Source organism: Leptodactylus fuscus, chromosome 2 (assembly GCF_031893055.1).
Source record: "Leptodactylus fuscus isolate aLepFus1 chromosome 2, aLepFus1.hap2, whole genome shotgun sequence".
NCBI classification, from domain to species: Eukaryota; Metazoa; Chordata; class Amphibia; order Anura; family Leptodactylidae; genus Leptodactylus; species Leptodactylus fuscus.
The window spans coordinates 13512024-13538283 of NC_134266.1; the positions used below are offsets into that span (position 1 = coordinate 13512024).

General features: G+C 43.3%; 1 protein-coding gene across 1 annotated transcript in view; it reads right to left on the minus strand.

The window, feature by feature from the left end:
• Nucleotides 1–10885: 10885 nt before the first annotated feature.
• The window catches only part of LIPI (lipase I), a 34155-nt gene continuing 18780 nt past the window's right edge, over nucleotides 10886–26260 (minus strand). Inside the window, exons 3-10 of the mRNA XM_075263401.1 lie at nucleotides 22725–22833; nucleotides 22067–22168; nucleotides 19284–19373; nucleotides 18140–18307; nucleotides 16112–16207; nucleotides 13227–13338; nucleotides 12220–12393; nucleotides 10886–11175 (exon numbers count right to left, since the gene is read on the minus strand). Coding sequence (XP_075119502.1) covers nucleotides 11049–11175; nucleotides 12220–12393; nucleotides 13227–13338; nucleotides 16112–16207; nucleotides 18140–18307; nucleotides 19284–19373; nucleotides 22067–22168; nucleotides 22725–22833 — 978 coding nt within the window. The 3' untranslated portion in view covers nucleotides 10886–11048. The remainder of the gene's footprint in view (nucleotides 11176–12219; nucleotides 12394–13226; nucleotides 13339–16111; nucleotides 16208–18139; nucleotides 18308–19283; nucleotides 19374–22066; nucleotides 22169–22724; nucleotides 22834–26260) is intronic.

Sequence of the window (26260 nt, forward strand, 5' to 3'; positions counted from 1 at the left end):
CCCATAGAAGTGAAGGCAGTGCAAGTCATGTAACTCACAAGCACATTAGTGCAACATTCTACACTCACCGGCCACTTTATTAGGTACACCTGTCCAACTGCTCGTTAACACTTAATTTCTAATCAGCCAATCACATGGCGGCAACTCAGTGCATTTAGGCATGTAGACATGGTCAAGACAATCTCCTGCAGTTCAAACCGAGCATCAGTATGGGGAAGAAAGGTGATTTGAGTGCCTTTGAACGTGGCATGGTTGTTGGTGCCAGAAGGGCTGGTCTGAGTATTTCAGAAACTGCTGATCTACTGGGATTTTCACGCACAACCATCTCTAGGGTTTACAGAGAATGGTCCGAAAAAGAAAAAACATCCAGTGAGCGGCAGTTCTGTGGGCGGAAATGCGTTGTTGATGCCAGAGGTCAGAGGAGAATGGCCAGACTGGTTCGAGCTGATAGAAAGGCAACAGTGACTCAAATAGCCACCCGTTACAACCAAGGTAGCCAGAAGAGCATCTCTGAACGCCGCACAGTACGTCGAACTTTGAGGCAGATGGGCTACAGCAGCAGAAGACCACACCGGGTGCCACTCCTTTCAGCTAAGAACAGGAAACTGAGGCTACAATTTGCACAAGCTCATCGAAATTGGACAATTGAAGATTGGAAAAACGTTGCCTGGTCTGATGAGTCTCGATTTCTGCTGCGACATTCGGATGGTAGGGTCAGAATTTGGCGTCAACAACATGAAAGCATGGATCCATCCTGCCTTGTATCAACGGTTCAGGCTGGTGGTGGTGGTGTCATGGTGTGGGGAATATTTTCTTGGCACTCTTTGGGCCCCTTGGTACCAATTGAGCATCGTTGCAACGCCAAAGCCTACCTGAGTATTGTTGCTGACCATGTCCATCCCTTTATGACCACAATGTACCCAACATCTAATGGCTACTTTCAGCAGGATAATGCAATGCCATGTCATAAAGCTGGAATCATCTCAGACTGGTTTCTTGAACATGACAATGAGTTCACTGTACTCCAATGGCCTCCACAGTCACCAGATCTCAATCCAATAGAGGAGCATCTTTGGGATGTGGTGGAACGGGAGATTCGCATCATGGATGTGCAGCCGACAAATCTGCGGCAACTGTGTGATGCCATCATGTCAATATGGACCAAAATCTCCAGCACCTTGTTGTATCTATGCCACGAAGAATTGAGGCAGTTCTGAAGGCAAAAGGGGGTCCAACCCGTTACTAGCATGGTGTACCTAATAAAGTGGCCGGTGAGTGTAAATATATATATACACCTCCGGGGATACTATGTAGTATATTTAGTAATAAGACTATTAGGTATTGTTGTTTTCATTGCTTTTAGCAGTTCTCATACTATTTATATTTAAATACTAGCTGGTACCCGCGACTTGGTCTGCGGTGATTGTAGCAGTGGGTATATACAGGCGCGGGTAAGGTTTTCGTAGTGTGTATAAGGTTTGGGATATGAAATGTAACTTTGTATCTTGTTTTTGCTGTAATTCAGACAATACGTGAGACTTTTGTGTTGCAGTTACTTTGTATTAGAGCTGCTATATATACGTTGTTGTGAGAAACTTTACATAGTGACTTTGGGACAGAGGTATTTGAAGTTAACCCTTTCCCGTCGATGGCATTTTTTGATTTTCGTTTTTGACTCCCCTCCTTCTAAACCCCATAACTTTTTTATTTCTCTGCTCCCAGAGCCATATGAGGTCTTAATTTTTGCGGGACAAATTTTTCTTCATGATGCCACCATTAATTATTCTATATAATGTACTGGGAAGCAGGGAAAAAATTCAAAATGGGGTGGATTTCAAGAAAAAATGCATTTCTGCGACTTTCTTACGGGCTTTGGTTTTACGGCGTTCACTGTGCAACCAAAATGACATGTCCCCTGTATTCTGTGTTTAGTTACGATTCCGGGGATACCAAATTTATATGGTTTTAGTTACATTTTGACCCCTTAAAAACAAATCCAAAACTGTTAAAAAAATTTTTTTCTAAAAGTCGCCATATTCCGACAGCCGTAACTTTTTTATACGTGCGTGTACGGGGATGTATAGGGCGTCTTTTTTTGCGGGACCGGGTGTACTTTGTAGTTCTACCATTTTCGGGAAATGTTATTGCTTTAATCACTTTTTATTCAAATTTTTATCAGAATCAAAACAGTGAAAAAACGGCGGTTTGGCACTTTTGACCATTTTTCCTGCTACGGCGTTTACCGAACGGGAAAAATATTTGTATAACTTTGTAGAGCGGGCGATTTTGGACGTGGGGATACCTAACATGTATGTGTTTCACAGTTTTTAACTACTTTTAAATGTGTTCTAGGGAAAGGGGGGTGATTTGAATTTTTAATCCTTTTTTTTTTTTTTTTATATTTTTTTTACTTTTTTTAAACTTTTTTTTTTGCATTTATTAGACCGCCTAGGGGTATTGACATGGGTGGGCGGTGTCGCGGATTGTCAGAGCGGTGGGGATCGGCAAACATGGCTGCTCCGGAGCGTTAAAGAGCGCCTCCTGGAGTATTGTTAAGGTGAGGGGCAAAGTGGTAAAGTATATGTATATGAGATTGTGTGGGGTTAGGGGCGAGGCTCTAGAGGGCAATATGTATTTTGGGACTTGCTATGGTCCAAAGTGTGTGAGATTGCAGAGATGGTGATGTGAATTTGGGTTTTGTGGGGGTCCTGGGAAAAACGTATGTGTGCTATTGTGACGAAAAGTAGCCTATTGCGCAATCGGGTGTATTAACTATGTTTGTGGAAACTTTCAGCCAAATCGGTTGAGCGGGTTTTGCGTGATTGACTAACAAACATCCGAAAATGCAAACATCCAAACACACAAACCCACAAACCCACAAACCCACAAACATCCAAACTCACAAACTTTCACATTTATAATATTAATAGGATATATTACACCACACAGGAGAGATCCTCTATATACAGTGTTGGCTAAAAGTATTGGCCCCCCTGCAATTCTGTCAGATAATACTCGGTGTCCCCCAGATAATGATTCCAAGCACAAACTCTTTGGTAATATCTTCATTTATTTTGCTTGCAATGAAAAAACACAAAAGAGAATGAAAAAAAAAGTCAAATCATTGATCATTTTACACAAAACTCCAAAACTGGTGCGGACAGAAGTATTGGCACCCTCAGCCTAATACTTGGTAGCACAACCTTTAGACACAATAACTGCGCACAACCGCTTCTGGTAACCAGCAATGAGTTTCTTACAAGGCTCTGCTGGAATCTTAGACCCTTCTTCTTTGGCAAACTGCTCGCGGTCCCCCCTGAGATGTGAAGGGGGCCTTCTCCAAACTGCCACCAAGAGATCTCTCCCCCTCCCCCACAGGTGTTCTATGGGATTCAGGGCTGGACTCATTGCTGCCACTTTACAAGTCTCCAGGGCTTTCTCTCACCACCATTTTCTAGTGCTGACCTGAAGTGTGTTTTGGGTCCTTGTCCTGCTGGAAGAGCCCTGACCTCTGAGGGAGACCCAGCTTTCTCACACTGGGCCCTACATGATGCTGCACAATGTGTTGGTCGTCTTCAGACTTCATAATGCCATGCACACGGTCAAGCAGTCCAGTGCCAGAGGCAGCAAAGCAACCCCAAAACATCAGGGACCCTCCGCCATGTCTGACTGTAGGGGGCGTCTTCTTTTCTTTGAAGGCCTTTTTTTTCCCTGTAAACTCTATGTTGATGCCTTTTCCTACTTTTGTCTCCTCTGACCAGAGAACATTCTTCCAGAATGGTTTTGGCTTTCTCAGGTAAGTTTTGGCAAACTCCAGCCTGGCTTTTTATGTCTCTGGGTAAGAAGTGGGGTCTTCCTGGGTCTCCTACCCTACAGTCCCTTCTCATTCAGACGCTGACACTGGATAGTACGGGGTGACACTGTTGTACCCTCGGACTTCAGGGCAGCTTGGACTTGTTTGGATGTTAGTCGAGGTTCTTTATCCACCATCCGCACAATCTTGCATTGAAATCTCTCGTCAATTTTTCTTTTCCGTCCACATCTAGGGAGGTTAGCCACAGTGCCATGGGCTTTACACTTCTTGATGACACTGCGCACAGTAGACACAGGAACATTCAGGTCTTTGGAGATGGACTTGTAGCCTTGAGATTGCTCAGGCTTCCTCACAATTTTGCTTCTCAAGTCCTCAGACAGTTCTTTGGTCTTCTTTCTTTTCTCCATGCTCAATGTGGTCACACAAGGACACAGGACAGAGGTGGAGTCAACTTTAATCCATTTCAACTGGCTGCAAGTGTGATTTAGTTATTGCCACCACCTGTTAGGTGCCTCAGGTAAGTAACAGGTGCTGTTAATTACACAAATTAGAGAAGCATCACATGATTTTTCAAACAGTGCCAATACTTTTGTCCACTCCCTTTTTTATGTTTGCTGTGGATTTATATCCAATTTGGCTTTTTGACAATTCGTTTTGTGGTTTTCCATTGAAGACAAATTAAATGAAGATAATAATACCAAAGAATTTGTGCTTGCAATCATTATCTGGAAGAAACTGAGTATTATCTGACAGAATTGCAGGGGTGCCAATATTTTTGGCCAACACTGTATGTCTCTAGCAGACACAGCAGCAAGGTTACCTCTGCTACATACGGCTTTTGCTCCTGCAATGCCTTCTGCAGCTGATGCAGGTAGGTTTGTGCATATGGTGAACATGTCCTTCCCCAGCCAATCTTTGTAAGCCTGTGTGTACCAATGTCGCCATCATCAGCCACACTTTGCCTGAGCAATATAGGTGCACAGCTTACCTTGTCATAAGAGTATCTGCTGCGGTGTCCTGTATTTTAAAGGTTTTCCTGTGTACCAACTATTGGCCTATCCATCCTCATTTGCCTGCTGTCTGTTACCTGTTTTGGCTTGCCCCGGCTAAGCGTCTGTCTGACAACCCTGATCTGTCCAATACCTGTTACCGACTCCTTGGCCTATATCTAACCATGTTTTTCCCTACTCTTCAGTGTTGTACACTGGTGTCTCTATGGCTCCTAGTCAGTGGCCACCAACACATTAAAGAGATCCTATCACTCAGACACAATTTTTTCTAGGTACCACGTCGGAATAGCCTTAAGAAAGGCTATTTGTCGCCTACCTTTCGTCGTCCTCTCTGCGCTGCCGTTCGCCTATAATCCTGGTTTTTCTTGGTATGCAAATTTGCTCTCTCGCAGCACTTGGGGGCGGGATCCAGCACTCAAACAGCACTGGGGGCGTCCCCAATGCTGCGAGAACTCTCTCCAAATGAGTTTAATAACAACTATTATTCTGATCCGAGAGACATTTGACAGTAAATTACTGGTGGGGGTTTTTTGGCAAAATGTCTGCTCCTTCTTTAACCACTGTTGTCCAGGTGACTTTCTCTAATTCTTCCCGGCTATCTTACCTTACATCCATGTGCACGTGCCTTAATTTGTATGTAGTTAAGTTCACCTCTATAAAAGACCATCCCATCGTGTATTCTAGAACATTCCCTACAAGAAGTATCAGGATATCCACAAGCTTCCGAAGGCAGAGAGCATAAAGCATTGATCTAGTGGAACAATTGGGACATTAAATCACCATTTAACTTACACGTCTCCTGTCTAGAAGTGAACCTGAGCCTCGTACCCGGCATCTGGAGCAAGTTAAATCCTCATTTCCACTCAGCTGGGTAAATTGAGGGCACGGTAACCTTGTAGCTTCAAAGTAAACTTGGCATAGAGGAAAGACTTTGAGCATGGGGTTTTATTTCCACCCCATTAATTTACAAATGAAGCATCATTTTACTTCAGACATGAAACATATTCGATCACAAAGTGGCAAGGAAACGATGGCTACTACAAAATGTACAACTACCCCCATCATCAATAGAAATACATCGAATATGAATCCGGTCATAGAATTGTCGGGTTATTGCATTAGAAAGATACCAAAAAAAAAAGATCCTATTCTCATAGATAGAGCAGGAAAAAAAAACAGAGAGAAACCAAAATCAACAAATGTGGAGCAGGCTCTGACCGCAGCGTCATGCAGAATATTTAAAGAGGACCATTCATGTCCTCTACCCTTGGCTATGTTATATATGGCCGTCAGTATCTGCAGTAAGTCCAAGAAAACCCCTTTAATTTAACTGTAAAATCAGTCAAAATCCAGTTAGAGCGGATGTCCAGGCAAAAATGCACAACCCTTTTAAATAAGCATTCTCACCTGTCCTCGTTGCTCCGGTGTCCTCCCGATTCATCTGCTACAGTACAGTCTTCCGGCGTTATGCTGAAGCTACTGATTGGCCTCAGCAGTCACATGATTGCTGAGACCAATCAGCAGCCTCTTCCCAAGGTTGCTGATTGGCCTCAGGGGTCACATGACTGCTGAGGCCAATCAGTGGTTTCAGCACAATGCCAGAAGAGACCCAGGAGAGCAAATGAACAGGCAAGTATGCAATTTTTTTTGTTCACTGCCCCCAACAGACTTAAAGAGGACCTTTCATGATTTGGGGTACAGGCAGTTCTATATACTGCTGGAAAGCCAACAGTGTGCTGAATTCAGTGCACTGTTGGCTTTCACGATCTGTGTCCCAGGTGAAGAGCTATCTGGCCCGGTACCGTAGCTCTTCACAGTCAAAAGGGCATTCCTGACACTATGTCAGGAACATCCTTCTATACAAGCAGCGCCAATAACGCTATATTATGTGAGCGGGGAGGAACGCCCCCACCTCTGCTCACATTGCTCATCCATAGACGAGTATTATCAGGAGGGGAGGGGGCGTTCCTCCCCGCTCTCAGAACACAGCGCTATTGGCGCAGCTTGTACAGAACCATGAAAGGTGCTCTTTAAAATTTTGCCTGGACAACCCATTTAAGGTTTGCTACATTTGTACATTCTCAGGCATCCTAGGAACCTATCTATAAAACATAGTGTAGGACACTGTCAGGGCTCCTAGGAACCTATCTATAAAACATAGTGTAGGACACTGTCAGGGCTCCTAGGAACCTATCTATAAAACATAGTGTATAACACTGTCAGGGCTCCTAGGAACCTATCTATAAAACATAGTGTATAACACTGTCAGGGCTCCTAGGAACCTATCTATAAAACATAGTGTATAACACTGTCAGGGCTCCTAGGAACCTATCTATAATACATAGTGTATAACACTGTCAGGGCTCCTAGGAACCTATCTATAAAATAGTGTAGGACACTGTCAGGGCTCCTAGGAACCTATCTATAAAACATAGTGTATAACACTGTCAGGGCTCCTAGGAACCTATCTATAAAACATAGTGTATAACACTGTCAGGGCTCCTAGGAACCTATCTATAATACATAGTGTATAACACTGTCAGGGCTCCTAGGAACCTATCTATAAAATAGTGTAGGACACTGTCAGGGCTCCTAGGAACCTATCTATAAAACATAGTGTATAACACTGTCAGGGCTCCTAGGAACCTATCTATAAAACATAGTGTATAACACTGTCAGGGCTCCTAGGAACCTATCTATAAAACATAGTGTATAACACTGTCAGGGCTCCTAGGAACCTTTGCTTTATAAATAGGTTCCTAGGAACCCTGACATTGGAACCGGAGCCACCAGAACCCGAAACTCTTTGTAACACATTACAAGGTATAGCTGCTCTGACAAGACTGTGCACTCCCTACAGGCAATAGATGGTTATTTGAAATTAATTGAATATTTCATATACAGCAAAATTGAAGAAGACCCTACAGTATAATGCGGTAGAGATTTTAGTTTGCCAGATGAATCTCCATTTGTTTGATTTCTTAAAAATGTGAACAATTTGGAATACTCTATTCAACCCTGGCTCGGTATGAACCAATTTGCTCTTCTTGAGTTACAAATGCTAGATACAAAGCGAAGCAGGCATGTGAAACAACTTACTGTATCCTGTATATAACAAGGTATCCTATGCCTTGTTAGATTATCCACTTTGTTCATTTGGGGGTACAAAGGACTCTCATACATTGGTTGGACCCATCAGCAATCAGCAAGTTACCTCCTTTACCTCCTATACTGTGGATAGAGCACACCTTAAAAATAACCAGAACAAACCTTTTGGTTTTCAGATTTTATTATTACAGTGTTTTTCTTTGTTTTAACAATCTAGGTCCATATTCATGTCAACAGAATATCGCCATTGTCACAAAAATTCACATCTTTAACATAACTAACAAATAAGAGCCTGAAAATCGCCAAACTATTGACTTAAAGGGGTGATGTAATGAAGGTAATATCAGTGATCTGCGGATCACCATCAGACTGGCCTCTGAGGTCTTTGTGGGTTCCCATTGGTTTCTATTTTCTGGTCCCTCTTTACACACAGGAAATGCCCACTCCGCCAATCACGGGTCCAGATGGCTCACGGTTGCAGATAGTGATTGGCCAAGTGGTCTTTTGCTGCATTTTCAGAGGGATCCCAAAAAGATTTTCTGCTTTACCTTCAAAAATAAAAAACTATATTCACATTGCATCTACAACAGCACATTGGACTGAAGGATCCTTCCTCTAAGCCCCTGGATTGTATTGGTGTACACTACCATTATTCTATATGAAGGGTCGGAATGGGAGTGGCGAGGGATCGAGGAGGTAAGGGGTCACTTCTGGTATTATTTTACCTTTTTTTTTTGTTTAAAAAGTTTATAGGTCAGACAACCCTCTTAAATGGGTTTCTAAGGCCCTGTTCCCATGGAGTAACGCGCCGCTCATTTAGAGACACATAAACACATGTCAGAGCGCGGCGCTTCAAAACAGATCCCATTGACTTCAATGGATGCCGGCTTCCGCGCGATACACATTGAAATCAATGGGAGGCTTTATAACTAGAGATGAGCGAACACTAAAGTGTCTGAGGTTCGAAATCCGATTCGAACAGCCGCACACTGTTCGAACGGATTTCGAACCCCATTATAGTCGCAATTTAGTACATATTAGTACGCAAAATTCAATAAAATTATACTTGCCAAGTCCACGAGTGACGGTCGGGCTGGATTCTGCTTGAAGTCTTCTCCCGGCGCAGCGTCCCCGTATCCTCTTCCAGGTGGAATTCACTCTGCCTAGGCATCCGGCCTAGGCAGAGCCGACTGCGCATGCGTGTGAGGCTCTGCCCAGGCCCGACGCCTGAGTAGAGCCGACTGCGCATGCGCGTGTATGCGCGTGCATGCCCGCGCATGCGCAGTCGGCTCTGCCTAGGCCAGATGCCTAGGCAGAGTGAATTCCACCTGGAAGCAGACGCGGGGACGCAGCGCGGAGAAGACTTTGGAAAGGTAAGAGAAGAACCAGCGTTGATTGGCAGAATGTATAGCATTCTGCCAATCAACGCTGGTTCTGCATCGAACATTAAACGTCGAACAGCTAGTAGTGTTCGATTGAGTACGAGTATTTTGAATACCGTAGTATTTGATCGAACACCTACTTGATCGAACACTACTCGCTCATCTCTAGTTATAACCCATTGATTTCAATGTGTTACACACATAAGCCGGCACCCATTGAAGTCAATGGGATCTCTTTTCAAGCGCCGTGCTCTGACACGTGTTTACGTGGCTAAATGAGCGGCGCGTTACTCCGGTGGAACGGGGCCTAAGACTTTGATACTGATGACTTGCCTTAAGGGTAGGTCATCAAAATCAGGTCAATGGGTGTTTAAGAATAGGCCATCAATGGCTAATGCTAGGCTCGAACTAGCGCTGGATCTCCATCCTTACGGTCTATTGGTGGGACCTGAACAACAGAGAGGCAGATCACTAAAACAGCGCTGATATGCTGAGCCCGGAAGACCCTATTGACTTTAATGGGTCCGTCAGGTGCTCATCAATATGAAACAAAGTGGCAGAAAAAAAAAGTTTTCTGTGCAGGATTTTTTTCTCCGCCAATTTTCACCAGATTCTGCAATGGAGATGTGAACCAAGACAACTGAGAATATCAGGCCATACAACCAGCACTGAACATTGAGGTAATATTACAAAAAAAAAAAAAAAACCAGAGTAATGTAGTTACTTAAATTACTAATTACAATTATTATTACAATTATACAGTGATAATTTTTTACAAAAATATAATAAAAAAATACATTCAACATTTTTACAATTTTTGAAAAAAAAAAATCCCACATATATACAGATACATAAAAAGCACAAATAATACACATTCATCATATGAAATGCAGAGGTAGACAATACAAAATTATTAAAAGGCTGTATATGTCTGGTTTACTTACTAAAAAAAAAATCTTCTAGAAGAATAAAAAAATAGTTAAAAAAAATATCAACTTTTCATATCCTACATAATTTTTATATATATTTTTGGGCAGTACACATGGGCTCAGAGCAAAATATTCTCCAACTAACTTACTTCATATGGTCAAAAATTATATATAATATATATATATATATATATATATATATATATATATATATATATATATATATATATGTATATTATCGCTTAGTGTGTATTTACAAGTATGCTTCACATTTTAATACAAAGTAAAAAAAATTATATATATAATATATATATATATATATATATATATATATATATATATATATATATATATTGACTAAATGTCCTTTTTGACCATACACATAGGAAAGCTGTTGGTCAATGGCCAACAGCTATCTCGGCCGATTCCCCCATACACATACACCAGTTTGCCGAGAACGAACAGATGGGACATTCTGAAATCCAACAAGCATGTCCTTATCATTCCAACATTTGCCATCAGGGAGAGTCGGCAGGGCTCCAAAGACCAGATGGTGGACGGACCCAATGAAATCATCAGGTTCAGCCAACACCAATCTAATGTGTAATGTGTATGATCTGCTTTACAGACAATAGAGTCCTTGAACATCTCCCAACCTCAATATGGGACAACCTTTTGCTATTTTAGGGTTAGACTGGTATCAGATCCCAGTATTCGTCAGCAATGACGCCATCTTCCTTTTTAGGACAGAGTAGACCATCGATAAGTGCAGTTACCATCTTGGGTAGAAGGGGCAGATATTTCCTCAGGGACATTCATCTCCATTCTCTCCACAGCAGGACGAAAAAAAATTGGAGCTTGTACACGGAATAGGAAGAAAGTCTATTTCAACATTTTCAGGAAGGACAATGTCGTAGTAGCAGAGCATATCCCTGGAAAAATGGAATTCAATAGGTTACTCCTAATATTCTTGGCCGTGCGCCACTTCCCGATTTTAGAAGTATTGATAATATTCTTTAGCCTGCTTTCATCTTATTGGTAAGGACTAGTGTTGAGCGAGTAGTAATCGATCGAATACCTCGCCGGCGTAGGAATGCGTGTAATTGGCTGAACACCAAGGGGTTAAACACCGATTATTCGAAGCGTTTAACCCCTTGGTGTTCGGAGGATTACACGCCTTCCTATGCCGGCGAGGTATTCGATGGAATACTACTCGCTCAACACTAGTAAGGACTAGAGATGAGTGAACTGGTTCGTAATAAGCCAAGATCATTATGAATTTTTTGTGAATTTTGGGGTTCATCTGGGGGCTCACCACTCACAAATCATTATTATACTCTTTAGATCCCAGGTAATAACAAACAGAGGCCCAGGAGGGGTGCAGAAAAAAACCAAACACTGATGGAGCCTTCCAGCCCATTGGGTGCCGTCATGGGCATTGGGTCACCACTGATGACTGTCATTGAGCATTGACATGCCTTACATTCTCCCACTGAGCCCCAATCATAGCAGTAACGGTACCCAGGTGGCCAGAAAAGGCCAGAAGTTGTTGCAAGGACACCACGGCAAAGACCCAGGAAGTTGAGGAAAGGTGAATATCAGAGTTTGATTTTTTTTTCACACCTCCCCTTGGCCCATGAAGGTGAGGAAAGGTGAATATCAGAGTTTGGTTTTTTTTTACGCACTTCCCCTGGGCCCATGAAGAGACCCCAAAATATAATAACACTTTCAAACAATTTTGATCTGCACCAAAATTTGCAGTTGGGCCTCACTCGTGACCGTCATTAGTAAGGGTACGCCAAGCCAAGCCTTAGAGTACCTGCTATTATTTTAGCTTTATCTGAATACGTTTGGACAATCTCTAAATTTTAATAAGGTAATATATGGCTCTAAATATATGAAATAAATACTGATAATCAGAATGACATTATATACACATTGGCCAGTCCTTCTTCGGTTACTGATAAGATATTTACCTGTCAGGATTAAACACCGACCTCAGCCTCATCCTGAGAATTCGCAATTTGTACTTTGGTCCAACGACAGACCCAGTGGTAAACATTAAAGAAACTTTAGAAATCTCCTCAAGGTCTTGATCAAACTTGGCCAGCAAGGAAACTTCTTTATTTTGTTCAAATGTGGTGGCGTCTCTGAAGAAACAGAAATCATACAGTATAGTAAATAAAAATATATGAGGGGTCAAGTATAAAAACCAAAACCTACATGAAAAAATAGATGTATACATGCCAAAATCTATAGGGAAGTCCCAATACAAGTGACAATAAAGGGTCAGTTTTAGGGTTGAGCGATTGGGATCGGAAAAGATCGGATTCCGATCGACGATCGAGTAAATTTCACGATCGCGATCGGAATGTCAACCCGATCTTTTCCAGCGGGATCGAGATCGGAGGTTATCTCAAGATCGGCTCAACCGTAAAAGTGACTTATCCCATAGAGAAGCATTGACTAGGGTGGAGGATCGGGATTGGATTCCGATCGACAATGAAGCAAATTTCACGATCGGGATCGAGATCGGCTGGAAAATGATCGGATTTTAAAAATCGATCTTGAAATCTCAAGATTGGCTCAACCCCAGTCAGTTTACACGGTGGATTTTATCAAGGTGCCAGCCATGAAAAACCCACTGCAGAAATCTTGCACCCATTCTCTTCAATGAGAGGTTTGGGCGGAATCCACCTGAAGATCAAACTAGACACTTCCACGTCACATAGAAATGAATGGAAGGAAGAATTTCTGCAGAACATCAGTTTTTGTCCATGTCTCTCCCCCTCACTACTCTCCCCTTCTCTCTGTTCCTATAGACATATGTAATCAGACACATGTGATCTGCAATCTGTTTTGAGACTGACAAGCAGAGATTTCAGAGTGTGAGTCAGTTTAGCAAAGAAATTATAGACACCCTCACTCGTACTCTGCAAGGCTAACCTTTGCATTATATGCAGCAGTGAGTTGCAATACTTACTGGTCAAGCTTTGATTCCGTAACATTTCCGGACGCAGACTCCAGCTTGATGGTAATATATCCACTACGTGGGGAAGCATTTAATGGTATGAAGTCCAGGAAATAATGAAAAACTAAGAAAAATGAAAAAACAAAAACTTCCAGTTATTGACTATTTCATGTAATATTGTCTAGATTAGACGACTAGACATCAAATGCCCTGTTATCACATGGGAAGAATATGCAAATCTGACTTCCATGATGTAATTAGGATGCCAGTGCCTCAAGTATGCACACCAATAGAGGGCGCTGACTGAGAATGTGCAAGTCTGTCTTCCATGATGTAATTAGGAAGACAGAGTCTCAGTCAAGCAAGCCAATAGAGGGCGCTCCCTTTAACATCATACCGACCTTCTCAGAGACCTTTGTTTGCAATGATGTTGGGATTTTACCAGATACAGTCTCTCAGCCAAGGACAGCTGTTTCGATGTATTTGCATCTCATCAGCTCGGCGCAGAAAGGACTGACCTGGCAGAGGTGAGAGGCTTAGACAGGGTTGAGGGGATATCGCCATCTATTGGATGTCTTGACTGAGATTCTGTCTTCCTAATTACATCATAGAAGATAGACTTGCACATTCTCTGTCTGGTGGTCGGACCTCACTGATCAAACATTGATGGCCTATTGTAAGGATCGCCAAAGGTAACTTGTCCCCTTTAAGAGTGAGGAGTAGATTATGATATTAGAATATTCGTACAATAATTTTGCTTTCGTCTATTACTTAGGTTATTGACAATGGACCGTCCGGAAAAAAAACAAAAAGTACCAAGTGACACGTCATACATTCTATTAGAAGTTGCTGGCATGTTAGACATACAGGAAGCGTGACATGTTTTAGACTAAAGGGTGCTTTCCAGAATTCCTACAATAGTCGCAGGGGAATTTAGCACAAAAGTTATCTAAAGCAGTACGTATGTGCACGTAGGGTTTCAGTTTGGTCGCCTCTATACTTTGGCATAGCGCTTTGAATACATTCTGAAAGCATAAGAAAATGTCAGAAATGTTTCTATGAGACTGACGTGATAAATTTATAGGGAATTATAATTTTTTTTTTTTTTCACGAGAACAGCGCCACTCTTGTCCAAAGGCTGTGACTGGTATTGCAGTTTTAAATTTAACAGATTTTACATCAACTGAAATGGTCGCTTTGGGGCATTACTGCAAAATATCTTCTATGTAAATGTAAGTGTTTTAAAAAAATTTTTATCAGTGATGAAACAGCAGAAAAAAAACGTTACTTTTGATTTTTTTTTTGTTCTTGCTACGGCGTAGACTGTATGCAAAAAATATTTTTAGTTTGGTTAGTTTTTAATATAAATTTGTAGAGCGGCCATTCTTGGATACAGAAATACCTAATGAGTATGTGTTTCACTGTTAAATTTTAGTTTTATTTGTATTCTAGGAAAAGGGGGGCTATTATTTGAACTTTTATAATTTTGGGGGGTTTTATATATCTTTTTTAAACATATATATATATATATATATATATATATATATATATATATATATATATATATATATATTTTTTTTTTTTTTTTTTATTATTAACTATTTTATTAGGCCCCCAGAGGGCTAGAACCTGCATTTATTTGATTGCAAGTCCCATAGACTGCAATACAGTTGTATGCAGTCTATGGGATTTTTGCTATGTTACTGTGGCTGTTCATAGGCCATCACAAAATATTTTTTTTTAAAAAATTATATATTTGATGTTAAATGGGCATCCAAAATGAACCAATGCATCTATTTTTGATGTCTGCAGCAAAAATTGTGTGAATACAGACTCGTTCACATCTGCGCCTGGGACTCTGTTCTGCAGGTTTCCGTTTCCTGCACAAAACAGAGCAGGAGGGGGCCACACGGTGGCTCAGTGGTTAGCACTGTAGTCTTGCAGCTCTGGAGTCTGTGTCTGCAAGGAGTTAGCCTTTCCCTGTGAATGCGCCCTGGACTCCGTTCTGCAGGTTCAAATACCGCCAAGAGCAAAACACAGTCTGCAAGGAGTTAGCCTTTCCCTGTGAATGCACTGTTTTTTTTTTTGTTTTTTTTAATGTAGCCCCATATAGGGATCACAATTCAGTATGTCCTTGTAGAATGGACGGAAATCCACACAAACTCAGGGAGAACATCCAAACTCCTTGCAGATGTTGTTCCTGGTGGTATTCGAACCCAGGACTCCAGCGCTGCAAAGCTGCAGTGCTAACCACTGAGCCACCATGTTGCCCCTGAATGCAAATGTCTTGTATGCGTTCCATGCCTTGTGCATGTCTTGTCTTGACATTCTTGCTATAAGCTACGAGGCTCTTCTTCCATTCACTAAGTGCCCATGTATGAGCATCTTACAGGCTTCACATCCCCGAGCCCATTTCCTTGCTTTCTGTAATTATATTTGTATGTTTACTGCATTTTCACAAAATCAAGGTCAAGTTGTTCACTTGTTCTCTTTGTTGTAAGAGAGATGCGGGCTTAGTCGGTCCCTGGAGTGGCGGGGATAATTCTGTTTTGTACGCCCCTGCAGCACAGAAAAGATGAAAGATCAGCGCACGGCTAAGAGAACAAAAGCGTCTCTGGGCTTCGACCACACAACAATATTTAAATAGGTCCCTCTGTGAAAAGAAATCCATGTCTGAAGAGCCCGGATCAGCCCCAGCTCTACCACAACAAAGAATTAGGCCAAAACGGAAGACAAAACCTGTACCCCGAGCAGCCCTTCTTCTCGTCATTATTATTCTCGCCTCACGTTGCTCAGTCTTAAGCAATTAGCGTTCCAGGCAAATGTCGCCGACTTCCCCCAGCCACTATTATCTCAGCCTGACAGCTTTTATTTTATGCAAATTCAATTTCACTCACTGCAAAATGGTTTCGCCGAAGCCGTGTCGAAAAAAGCTTTCGTCACTGGAGGATTCTTCGCCACCAGATAATCTTTCCACTTATCAGCATAAAAACCTGCAACAAATACACCAACAAAGCCATTAGTCGCACGGTGGTCTGCAATCTGCGCCCGGCACATGGTACGGTCAGCAGATATACTACGCAACGAGAAAAAGAGTCAGCCGTGGCCAATGGCGGAAAAAACAAAAATGTATTAAAAAAGAATATTAAAGGACTTGTCCATTTTACTAGGCTTAGCTACAGGAACCATAGGGGCAAGGTAATAAGGATACTATACACTGTAAGGGGCAGCTTACAAGGAGGAAATTTTCCTAGCTGTAAAACTCAGCTTCAGGAATTATAGGCCAAGACCCCACGTTGCGGAAACGCAGTTTGTTTGTTTTTTTTGTTGCAGATTTTGTTGCATTTTTTTGAGCCAAAGCCAAAAATGGCTACAAAAGGAATGGGAAATATATAGGAAGTTCTTAATCCACTCCTGGCGTTGGCTCAAAAAAACCACAGCAAAATCTGCAACAAAAAAAGCTGCATTTCCGCAACGTGGGGCTTCAGCCTAAGGCTGGGGCCCCACATTGCGGAAAGGCAGCTTTTTTTTGTTGCAGATTTTGTTGCGATTTTTTGAGCCAAAGCCAGGACTAGACTGAACAGAAGTTAGAAGTTTAAGAGCTTCCTATATCATTCCGATTTCATTTGTAGCCATTCTTGGCTTTGGCTCAAAAAAACGCAACAAAATCTGCAACAAAAAAAGCTGCATTTCTGCAACATGGGGCCTCAGCCTAAAGGTGATTTTTTCCACTTGTCCAAATTTCATGACAAATTCTGCACCTGCCAGGAGGTATTTTCTACCTCCCCTTCACTTCAATGGGCGTTATCAGGCAGAATCTGCTTGAAGATTAAAGGGATCCTATCATTCAAACGACATTTCGACATTTTTTTTTCTAAGTACCACGTCGGAATAGCCTTAAGAAAGGCTATTCTTCTACTACCTTTCATTGACTTCTCCACGCCGCCGTTTGCCTACAATCCCCATTTTTGTTGGTATGTAACTTAGCTCTCTCGCAGCACTGGGGGCGGGCCTCTGCACTCAGACAACACTGGGGGCGTCCCTAATGCTGTGAGATAACTCTCTCCAACGCCGCCTCCTCTTCTTCAGCAGCGTCATCTTCAGCCTCTTCTTCTGGCGGTGGCTTGTAACTTCTAAGGCCTCCGGCCTTGGGCAGAGCAGATTGCACATGCCCACAGGCCACGAGAAAATGGCCGCTTGCATAGTATTGTAAGCAGCCATTTTCTCAGGGCCTGTGGGCATACACAGTCTGCTCTGCCCAAGGCCTAGAAGTAAGAAGAAACCGCTGGTAAAAGAGAATGAAGAGACCGTTCCTGATGAAGATGGAGGCGGCTGTGCTGTCTGAGCGCTGTGTCCCGCCCCCAGTGCTGCGAGAGAGCTAATTTGCAAACCGAGAGAAACCGGGATTGTAGGCAAATGGCGGCGCGGACAAGACGACGAAAGGTAGGAGAAGAATAGCCTTTCTTAAGACTATTCCGACGTGGTACTTAGAAAAAAAATGTCGTCTGAATGATAGGATCCCTTTAAGCATGACGATTATTTTTCTGCTAGCCAAAAAAAAAGTGAAGAAGGGAGAGAGAGAAAATTCTGTTTGTGCCGGAATCGGAGTGGCGAATATTAACACACGTAGAATTGGTGGAGGTGGTGAAAGGTCCTCTCTAAGTCTACGTCAATGCAGAGATTTTTCTAGCCCATTATTACAAAAAATAAATGTTTGAAAATCCTAAAATCTGAGAATCCATAAAAAGAGACCTAGCAAAGTTTAACTTGACATTAAACATATTACACATGTTACACAGGAAACTTTAAAGTTGGCTTTCTCCAAGGTTTTTGTTGGGTTAAGTTATCACACTGCAGCAAGTTATCCGTCTCTTCGCTCCATCAGTATTGTCTGTATAATGAGGAATATGACAAATTCACTGTACCTAACACCGGGCAGCCGAGCGGAGCAAACTGATGGCAGTCCATACATTTTCCAATCCTATAATCTCTGTGACTATCGCAGGGAAACGTCACCACGCTACAGGATTCGGTCAAGGATGACATGTATAGAAAAACGGACCGCTGGTGGTCGCACTTAAAATATTCCGAACCTACAAAGAGAAGCCGAGAATAAAACACAACGTTGTAGAAACTTTTATATTTTATTATCTGGGTCTCAAAGGGAAGTTTAAACTAGGCCCCATTATAGAGAATGAAGGGCAAAGGGGTTTTTGTCCCTTTTTCAAACCCACAAGTCACCCCCTTGTTTGCTACCGAAGCAGTCTTTCTGCAAAGGCGCCCTGCACATATTCAAGACAACTAATAGCAAAGGGAATGGGACCAACCACTGCTGGGCCATCCATGACCAAGGGCCCCAGAGAGGCCACACCAGCTGCCTTATGATAGATCTACTCTATACTTTGCAAATATAAAACTAAACATATAAAATGTACAAAAATATTCCAACATTTCCCTCCTTATTCTATTCTTTTCCATTGATTCCATACTACCATAAAAAATTAAATGTCTATATAAAAATCTCTCAGTGTACCAGGAGATCAGCTATGGCCTCATTCTTCTTCTAACTATCCTTTAAGACCACTGGCTGCAGCAGGAGCCTCCCCCCCCCTCCCTCCACTGAGTTTGCAGTAGAACACAAAAATCGTTGTGCCATGGTTCTTGTCTATGTCCCACCAGCTCAGTTGGTGAGCCTACACAGCTTGTAGGAGTGGACAGGTGTTTAAGCTGAGGATTTCTCCATGCAAATTGATGTCGCAGAAAGGTTTTTACTGATTCGACTATGGATTACCCATCAGTCCTGCATATATATCCTTGCTGCAATCCTTCTGTCTCTTCATGTCATCCCAGACAGACTGGGTGATGTTCAGATCAGAGTTCTGCGGGGGCTGGATCATCACTTCCAGGACTCCTCCTCCAAAGGGCAAAGGTCACACCAAATATTGATGGGATTTCAATCGCTCTTTTCTTCGTTCACTTGATCTAAATAAACTCATTATCTCTTCTATTTCTGAAATCATTCTTACTTGGCCTAAGACCTTTGATGGTCTTCTGGAAGTGTGGACTTACCTGACAATATGGTTTTAGGACAACCCGGCTGATCGGCTCCTCCATTTGGGTAGAAGTCAATGTGTCCTAAATTCTCCCGATACCCTAGAGCTGTACAGAAAAGAAACCATGTATTAGGGTTGCGACCAGGTACTGCAAAACTGAAACTTCCCAGCCAGGGGTGAACTTAAATTTTTCACACACACACACACACACACCCCCGGGGAGGAGGGGGCAGGGCGGAGCAAATGGGGGTGTGGCGGAGCGGCTTCAGCAGGTAGAGAGCAGGCAGGGAGAGGACCTGCTCTCTGCCTGAGCGTAAGGGGAGGCCGCTGGAGCAGCGCTGCATCCACAGGGCCTCCAAAATCCACTGCTCGGTGACGGTGACACTAAGCCAGTCCGGGACAGCTTGTCCTGGACTGGCTTAGGTAAGCAAAAATGCCGCCCTCCCCGGGGCCCTGGCATAGCGCCGCCTGAAGCGGTCGCCTCAGGTCGCCTCATGGGAGGTGCGCCGCTGTTCCCAGCCCTAGGCTAGCCCAAGCCATACTGCAGGTTGTAGTACAAGTGGTCGGAGAGACCAATGTATTCGGGTCACCACGCATTTTGAGCATTCAGCTAGGTTTCTTTCGTTCTAATATTTTACGTCTATTCATGTGTATACCAAGTTCAGGAAAACATGTAGCGAGGGAACGGAGACAAGTGTAAGTAAATTACCCAGTAACATAAACCATTTTATGTGAGCGCAGTCAATAAATTAAATTATAGTCGTCTCATTGACTTCTATTCTCTAGAATTTCTTAAGAGACCGTCTCGGTGTTATCGCAGTATTTTTTTTCAGGAAATCATAGGTTGTATATCTTTTCTTCCAGCTAATGGCGCGACAGCACAGAAAATACTAAAATGATAGATGACTTGCAAAGCCGGAACTAATTTTTCAATTACCGAGTGAAACTTAAAAAGTCGAGTAAAACACAAAGAACTTTATAGACGTGGCTGTAAACAGTCTGTTCCGGCTTCTTTATGGGTTTTATGTCTGCTTTATGAAAGCAATGCAGATATGGCAGATGTAGGAGGCTTGGAGACGTCTCCAGAATTATTACTAAAACAGGTTACTGCACTAGGTGATAATAATATATTGCATTTGTGCAGTAAAAGAACTGGCAAGTACAAGGCTAGACAATATTTTCCTATATTGTACACACTAATAGACGCCCCGACCCCATCCATGGGTTTGCCGGTCATTCACTTACTTTTCACCACCCTTGATACCTGAGAAGCAAGAAAGCTATTGCATGCATTAATATATTTCTATGTAACTGCTACACCAATGTCCTGACCCGTTTGCCTATCCACTACAGATTACAATATAAATGGATTAATCTCACAAGGCTTTCTATACAGCCACTATTTAAGACTGAATTTTCCACTCCCTTTTCCCAAGACTTTTCTCATGCTGCACCAGCGCTCTGGAATGCAATACCCTGGACAATCAGGTTAATTCCATCATCTAGTTTTTAGTGAGTCGATTTGCTCCTTTCTACATTATTCCTCAGAACCTGAATCCTTCATGTAACAAGGACCCTCTACACTCCATGTACAGACACAAATACTGGTGCAGGGACTCTCTCATGCAACCTTACGTGTATTACTCTTTATAAAGAACCACTCTCACCTCTTGTCCCCCCCTCTATTTCCACATAGATTGTACGATCTGGTAAGCAGAACCCTCACTCCTATTGTTTATGTTGGTGACTAATTTATTACTATGTAATGTCTGATTTTTTTTCTGTAAGTGTAACCTATAGAGCACTGTGGAATATGTTGGCGCTATAGAAAGATAATAATAGTAGAAGTTATAGTATTAATGCACGCTCATGTCACCTCCACCTCAAAAACATCTCCAGAATACACCCTTTTCTTACCAGAGATACACTAAAGACACTTATTGTCTCTCTGATTCATTCTCGCCTTGACTACTGTAACTCCTTACTAATCGCTCTTCCCCTCACTAAACTCTCCCCTCTACAATCTATTCTGAATGCAGCGGCCAGGCTCATCTATCAGGCTAGAAGCTACAGCGATGCCTCTGGTCTGTGCCAGTCGCTACATTGGCTGCCTATTCATTATAGAATAAAATATAAAGTTATCCCCCTCCCCCACAAGGCTCTCCATAATGCCAAACCTCCCTACATTTCCTCCCTCATCTCTGTCTACCGCCCAACCCGTGCTCTTCGCTCACTCAATGACCTAACACTTACATCCTCTATTATCAGAACCTCCCACGCTCGTATACAAGACTTCTCCCGAGCTGCACCACTTCTCTGGAATGCTCTACCCCGGACAATCAGATTAACTCCAAATTACTACAGATTCCGCCCCGATTCTACATCCTATTGTTTACGATGGAGGGCAGAGATCGGAGCAGGACAATTAAAAAATAAGTCTCCTGCTCGTTCTTTCTGCTTATTCCATGCATGAGACTCCTTACATCCATCTAAGCATTTGGTGGAAAGCCAGAGCTCTGTCTCAGCTTTCCGCCGCAGGAGAGACATAAATGAAGAGGAATATGGAACAGGTTTCTGTCTCAAATCCTCTTCATTTTCCACCATCTGATGTTTACCTTACTGCCATGTTTCCCCGTATATTACAGATGATCACTGGGGCTCCGGCAGGGAAACACTTTGTGATCTTCTTATGGTCGAGGGACCTTCTAACAAGTAAGGATTGTCTAAAGTAAAGAAGCCATTTAATATAAAATGGTAGACTACAAAGACAATGCAGATGCTCATCAAATATTCATTTACCGTCAATGTCAGAATGGATGACATCCACAAACTTTGCATCGGTATGATGCAATCTCTCTTCAGGTGGTTTCCCATTGAATAAAGGACCAGCGGGATCCAATCCTACAACCCAAAAATAAAGATAAAGTCATCCTGAGGTCTAAGACAGAACCTAGTCTGGTGACGTGTATAGTACAGAACAGTAGAGCAGTGGGGACTCCTAGTATCATAGATTGGAGTCCGGGTCTCCAGACTGGGTGTTGGAATAGGAAATCTGCTGAAAAATTGACTCAATTTTCAGGATCATATTCCACTGTGTACAAGAGGCTAAAAATACCAAAATACTATACAACAGAAATGAGTTAGCACAAAGTAATAAAGATGGACTCTAACAGGAGCAGCAGGAGGTGACCAGGGATGAAGGAGTGGTCCACCAAGATGGAGCTTAAAAATTCTGCAATTCTATAAAGGAAACTATTTCAAATATGGATGAGATTATTTGAGAATTTCACCATTCAAACCTTTATAATGGAGGATAAAACAGTCCCCAATATATGGATTTTAGCAAGTGAATGTAGAGAGGACATCAGAAGTCTCATCAGCACAATGGCATTATAAAGATGGAGTCATATAGGTAATATAAAAGACAATGGGACACAAGAAAGAAACAAAGACTCACCTGTTATTCGACCAATTGAACCATTGTACATTTTCCCAACAAAACCAGAAATGTGCGCTCCAAGGCTGACTCCTATCATGTAGATGGAGTCCAGAGATCCTCCTTGGCTCTGTAAAGAACAGTAAAAGTGCAGATATTAAAAAGGGATTCGTCACAGCAAACAACAAGGGCAGGGCATATGCCCCCAGGTTTTACTGCCAGTGTAGCAACATTTTCGGAACATGCTGCACACCTCTTAGAACGGACCTTTCACCACCTCCAACAAGTTCAACTCCTCACATCAAATAATTGTCATCGCTCCACTAATTCTGATGCAGCTGGAATTTTTTTTCTCTAGATCCCACCATTCCTGAACAATCAATGCTGTCAGTTTTGGTGCAGCAGCCTCTTACTTCAACTTCACTGCAGGCATACAAAGAATCCAGCTTATATGCAATGTAACAATGTATTGTACTACTTGTACAGTGCACAATGCTACAGTATACAACACATAGTAGCAAGCTCTGTGCAGACAATGGGAATACTGGGAATTGGCAGCTTTGAAGCCCACAGAATTCTTAGAGGTGTATTCCAATCCCATCATAGAGCATTATGACTTGGAGAATTATAGGACTGGGGTCCATAGGCTCTTCTGTAAAGGTGCAAAGTGCTGCAGCCCCTTCATTCTAAGCAGGATCCCTATTGATCAGTATGGCATCCTATTGATATGCTATTATTTATTACAGTAGGAATACCCTTTAATAGAGAGCCTATCACCAGAACCCGGTATATCAACCCAACCACTGCAGCCAGGCCTGGAGGAGCAGAGGACCTGCAATCAGTTGGAGATTACCGGGACAGAACAACGTCATGACAGAGGTCGGGGAAAATCTGATTTCCCACATATTGTCTCCCTTGTACAGCAAATCTACCCCTGGCAGCAGAGATTGGCACTCGTCTCTGTTGCTTGGAGAGTTCCATACAGGGATCTCCACATCTCGGCTGCTGGAGGTGTATTGGATTTAGAAGGAAAACAGTAGCTGGGGAATCGGATTATCCCCAACCACTGTCAGAAAGCTATAGTAGGAACCCCTCAGTGCATAAGCCTTGGTAATGAAGGCTGCCATTCACAAGGAGAAAAATACCATTAGATTCAGGGGATGGGGTGGGGTCGGGTGATATGCTGGTTCTGGTGACAGTAACCTATCTATCTGCAGGGCTGGGGTGATATGCTGGTGCTGGTGACAGTAACCTATCTATCTGCAGGGCTGGGGTGATATGCTGGTTCTGGTGACAGTAACCTATCTATCTGCAGGGCTGGGGTGATATGCTGGTTCTGGTGACACTAACCTATCTATCTGCAGGACTGGAGTGATATGCTGGTTCTGGTGACAGTAACCTATCTATCTGCAGGGCTGGGGTGATATGCTGGTTCTGGTGACAGTAACCTATCTATCTGCAGGGCTGGGGTGATATGCTGGTTCTGGTGACAGTAACCTATCTATCTGCAGGGCTGGGGTGATATGCTGATTCTGGTGACAGTAACCTATCTGCTGGGCTGGGGTGATATGCTGATTCTGGTGACAGTAACCTATCTATCTGCAGGGCTGGGGTGATATGCTGGTTCTGGTGACAGTAACCTATCTATCTACAGGGCTGGGGTGATATGCTGGTTCTGGTGACAGTAACCTATCTATCTGCAGGGCTGGGGTGATATGCTGATTCTGGTGACAGTAACCTATCTGCTGGGCTGGGGTGATATGCTGATTCTGGTGACAGTAACCTATCTATCTGCAGGGCTGGGGTGATATGCTGGTTCTGGTGACAGTAACCTATCTATCTACAGGGCTGGGGTGATATGCTGGTTCTGGTAACAGTAACCTATCTATCTGCAGGGCTGGGGTGATATGCTGGTCCTGGTGACAGTAACCTATCTATCTGCAGGGCTGGGGTGATATGCTGGTTCTGGTAACAGTGACCTATCTATCTGCAGGGCTGGGGTGATATGCTGGTCCTGGTGACAGTAACCTATCTATCTGCAGGGCTGGGGTGATATGCTGGTTCTGGTGACACTAACCTATCTATCTGCAGGGCTGGGGTGATATGCTGGTTCTGGTGACAGTAACCTATCTATCTGCAGGGCTGGGGTGATATACTGGTTCTGGTGGCTCTAACCTATCTATCTGCAGGGCTGGGGTGATATACTGGTTCTGGTGACAGTAACCTATCTATCTGCAGGGCTGGGGTGATATACTGGTTCTGGTGGCTCTAACCTATCTATCTGCAGGGCTGGGGTGATATGCTAGGTCTGGTGACACTAACCTACAGACACGAGCACTGACTAATATGGTTGCTGTATGCAGGGCTCATTCTTCTGCCACAAGCCACAGACCCCATGATGGAGGTTCCTTCTCCAGGGCTATTTCTCACATGACGTAGGGCGGCCGCACTAGACACAGTGACACAGCCATGCACTCCGTGCCGTGACCCTTCGCCCTACAGACTGACTCATATTACAGCGATCCCATATTACACATATTTATATCTCATAACCAAGAGAACCTGCTTGTGACTCATCGTGAATTCCTCCATAATTCGCAGGAGCAGCGACACTTCTATAACTTTTATTTCACACTGTTTATTTGTCAGAGCAACATTGTGTGGGTTGTGAAAAAGAGAGAAAGGAGGGAGGACAGAAGCGAAAGAATGACGATACTCTGAGACTGACAAAATTCACGAAATCGTCTGTATGGGTTTCAGTACAAAGAAGTTCTGATTGGTCAGCAATGTGTCATCAGGGGGTCGCTCCCCAGGGAAAGGGTCCGAACAGAGAGTGTCATGGCCCCTTCAAAGTTTAACCAGGAACATACCAATATAAGTGACTAGGGCTGAGCTGCGACATCACCCCGCCGATCACACATTGGTGGCCTATCCCAAAAATGGATCCATGTGGTTTTTAACAAGCCCCTTGGAATCGAACTAAATTATTAAAGAGGACCTTTCACCACTTTTGGGCACATGCAGTGTTATATACTGCCAGAAAGCCGACAGTGCGCTGATTTCAGCGCACTGTCGGCTTTCCCGATCTGTGCCCGGTGTAAAGAGCTTACGGTGCCGGTACCGTAGTGCTCTATGGTCAGAAGGGCGTTTCTGACCATTAGCCAGAGACGTCCTTCTGCCTCGCGGCGCCAATCGCGCTGTGCTGTGGAGCGGGGAGGAACGCCCCCTCCCTCTCCTGATAATGCTCGTCTATGGACGAGCGCTGTGAGCAGAGGGAGGGGGAGTTCCTCCCCGCTCCACAGCACAGCGTGATTGGCGCCGCGAGGCAGAAGGACGTCTCTGGCTAATGGTCAGAAACGCCCTTCTGACCATAGAAGAGCTACGGTACCGGCACCGTAAGCTCTTTACACCGGGCACAGATCGGGAAAGCCAACAGTGCGCTGAAATCAGCGCACTGTCGGCTTTCTGGCAGTATATAACACTGCATGTGCCCAAAAGTGGTGAAAGGTCCTCTTTAAGGAACTAAATCTATCTTACTTATCCAGCTTCCTGATTTC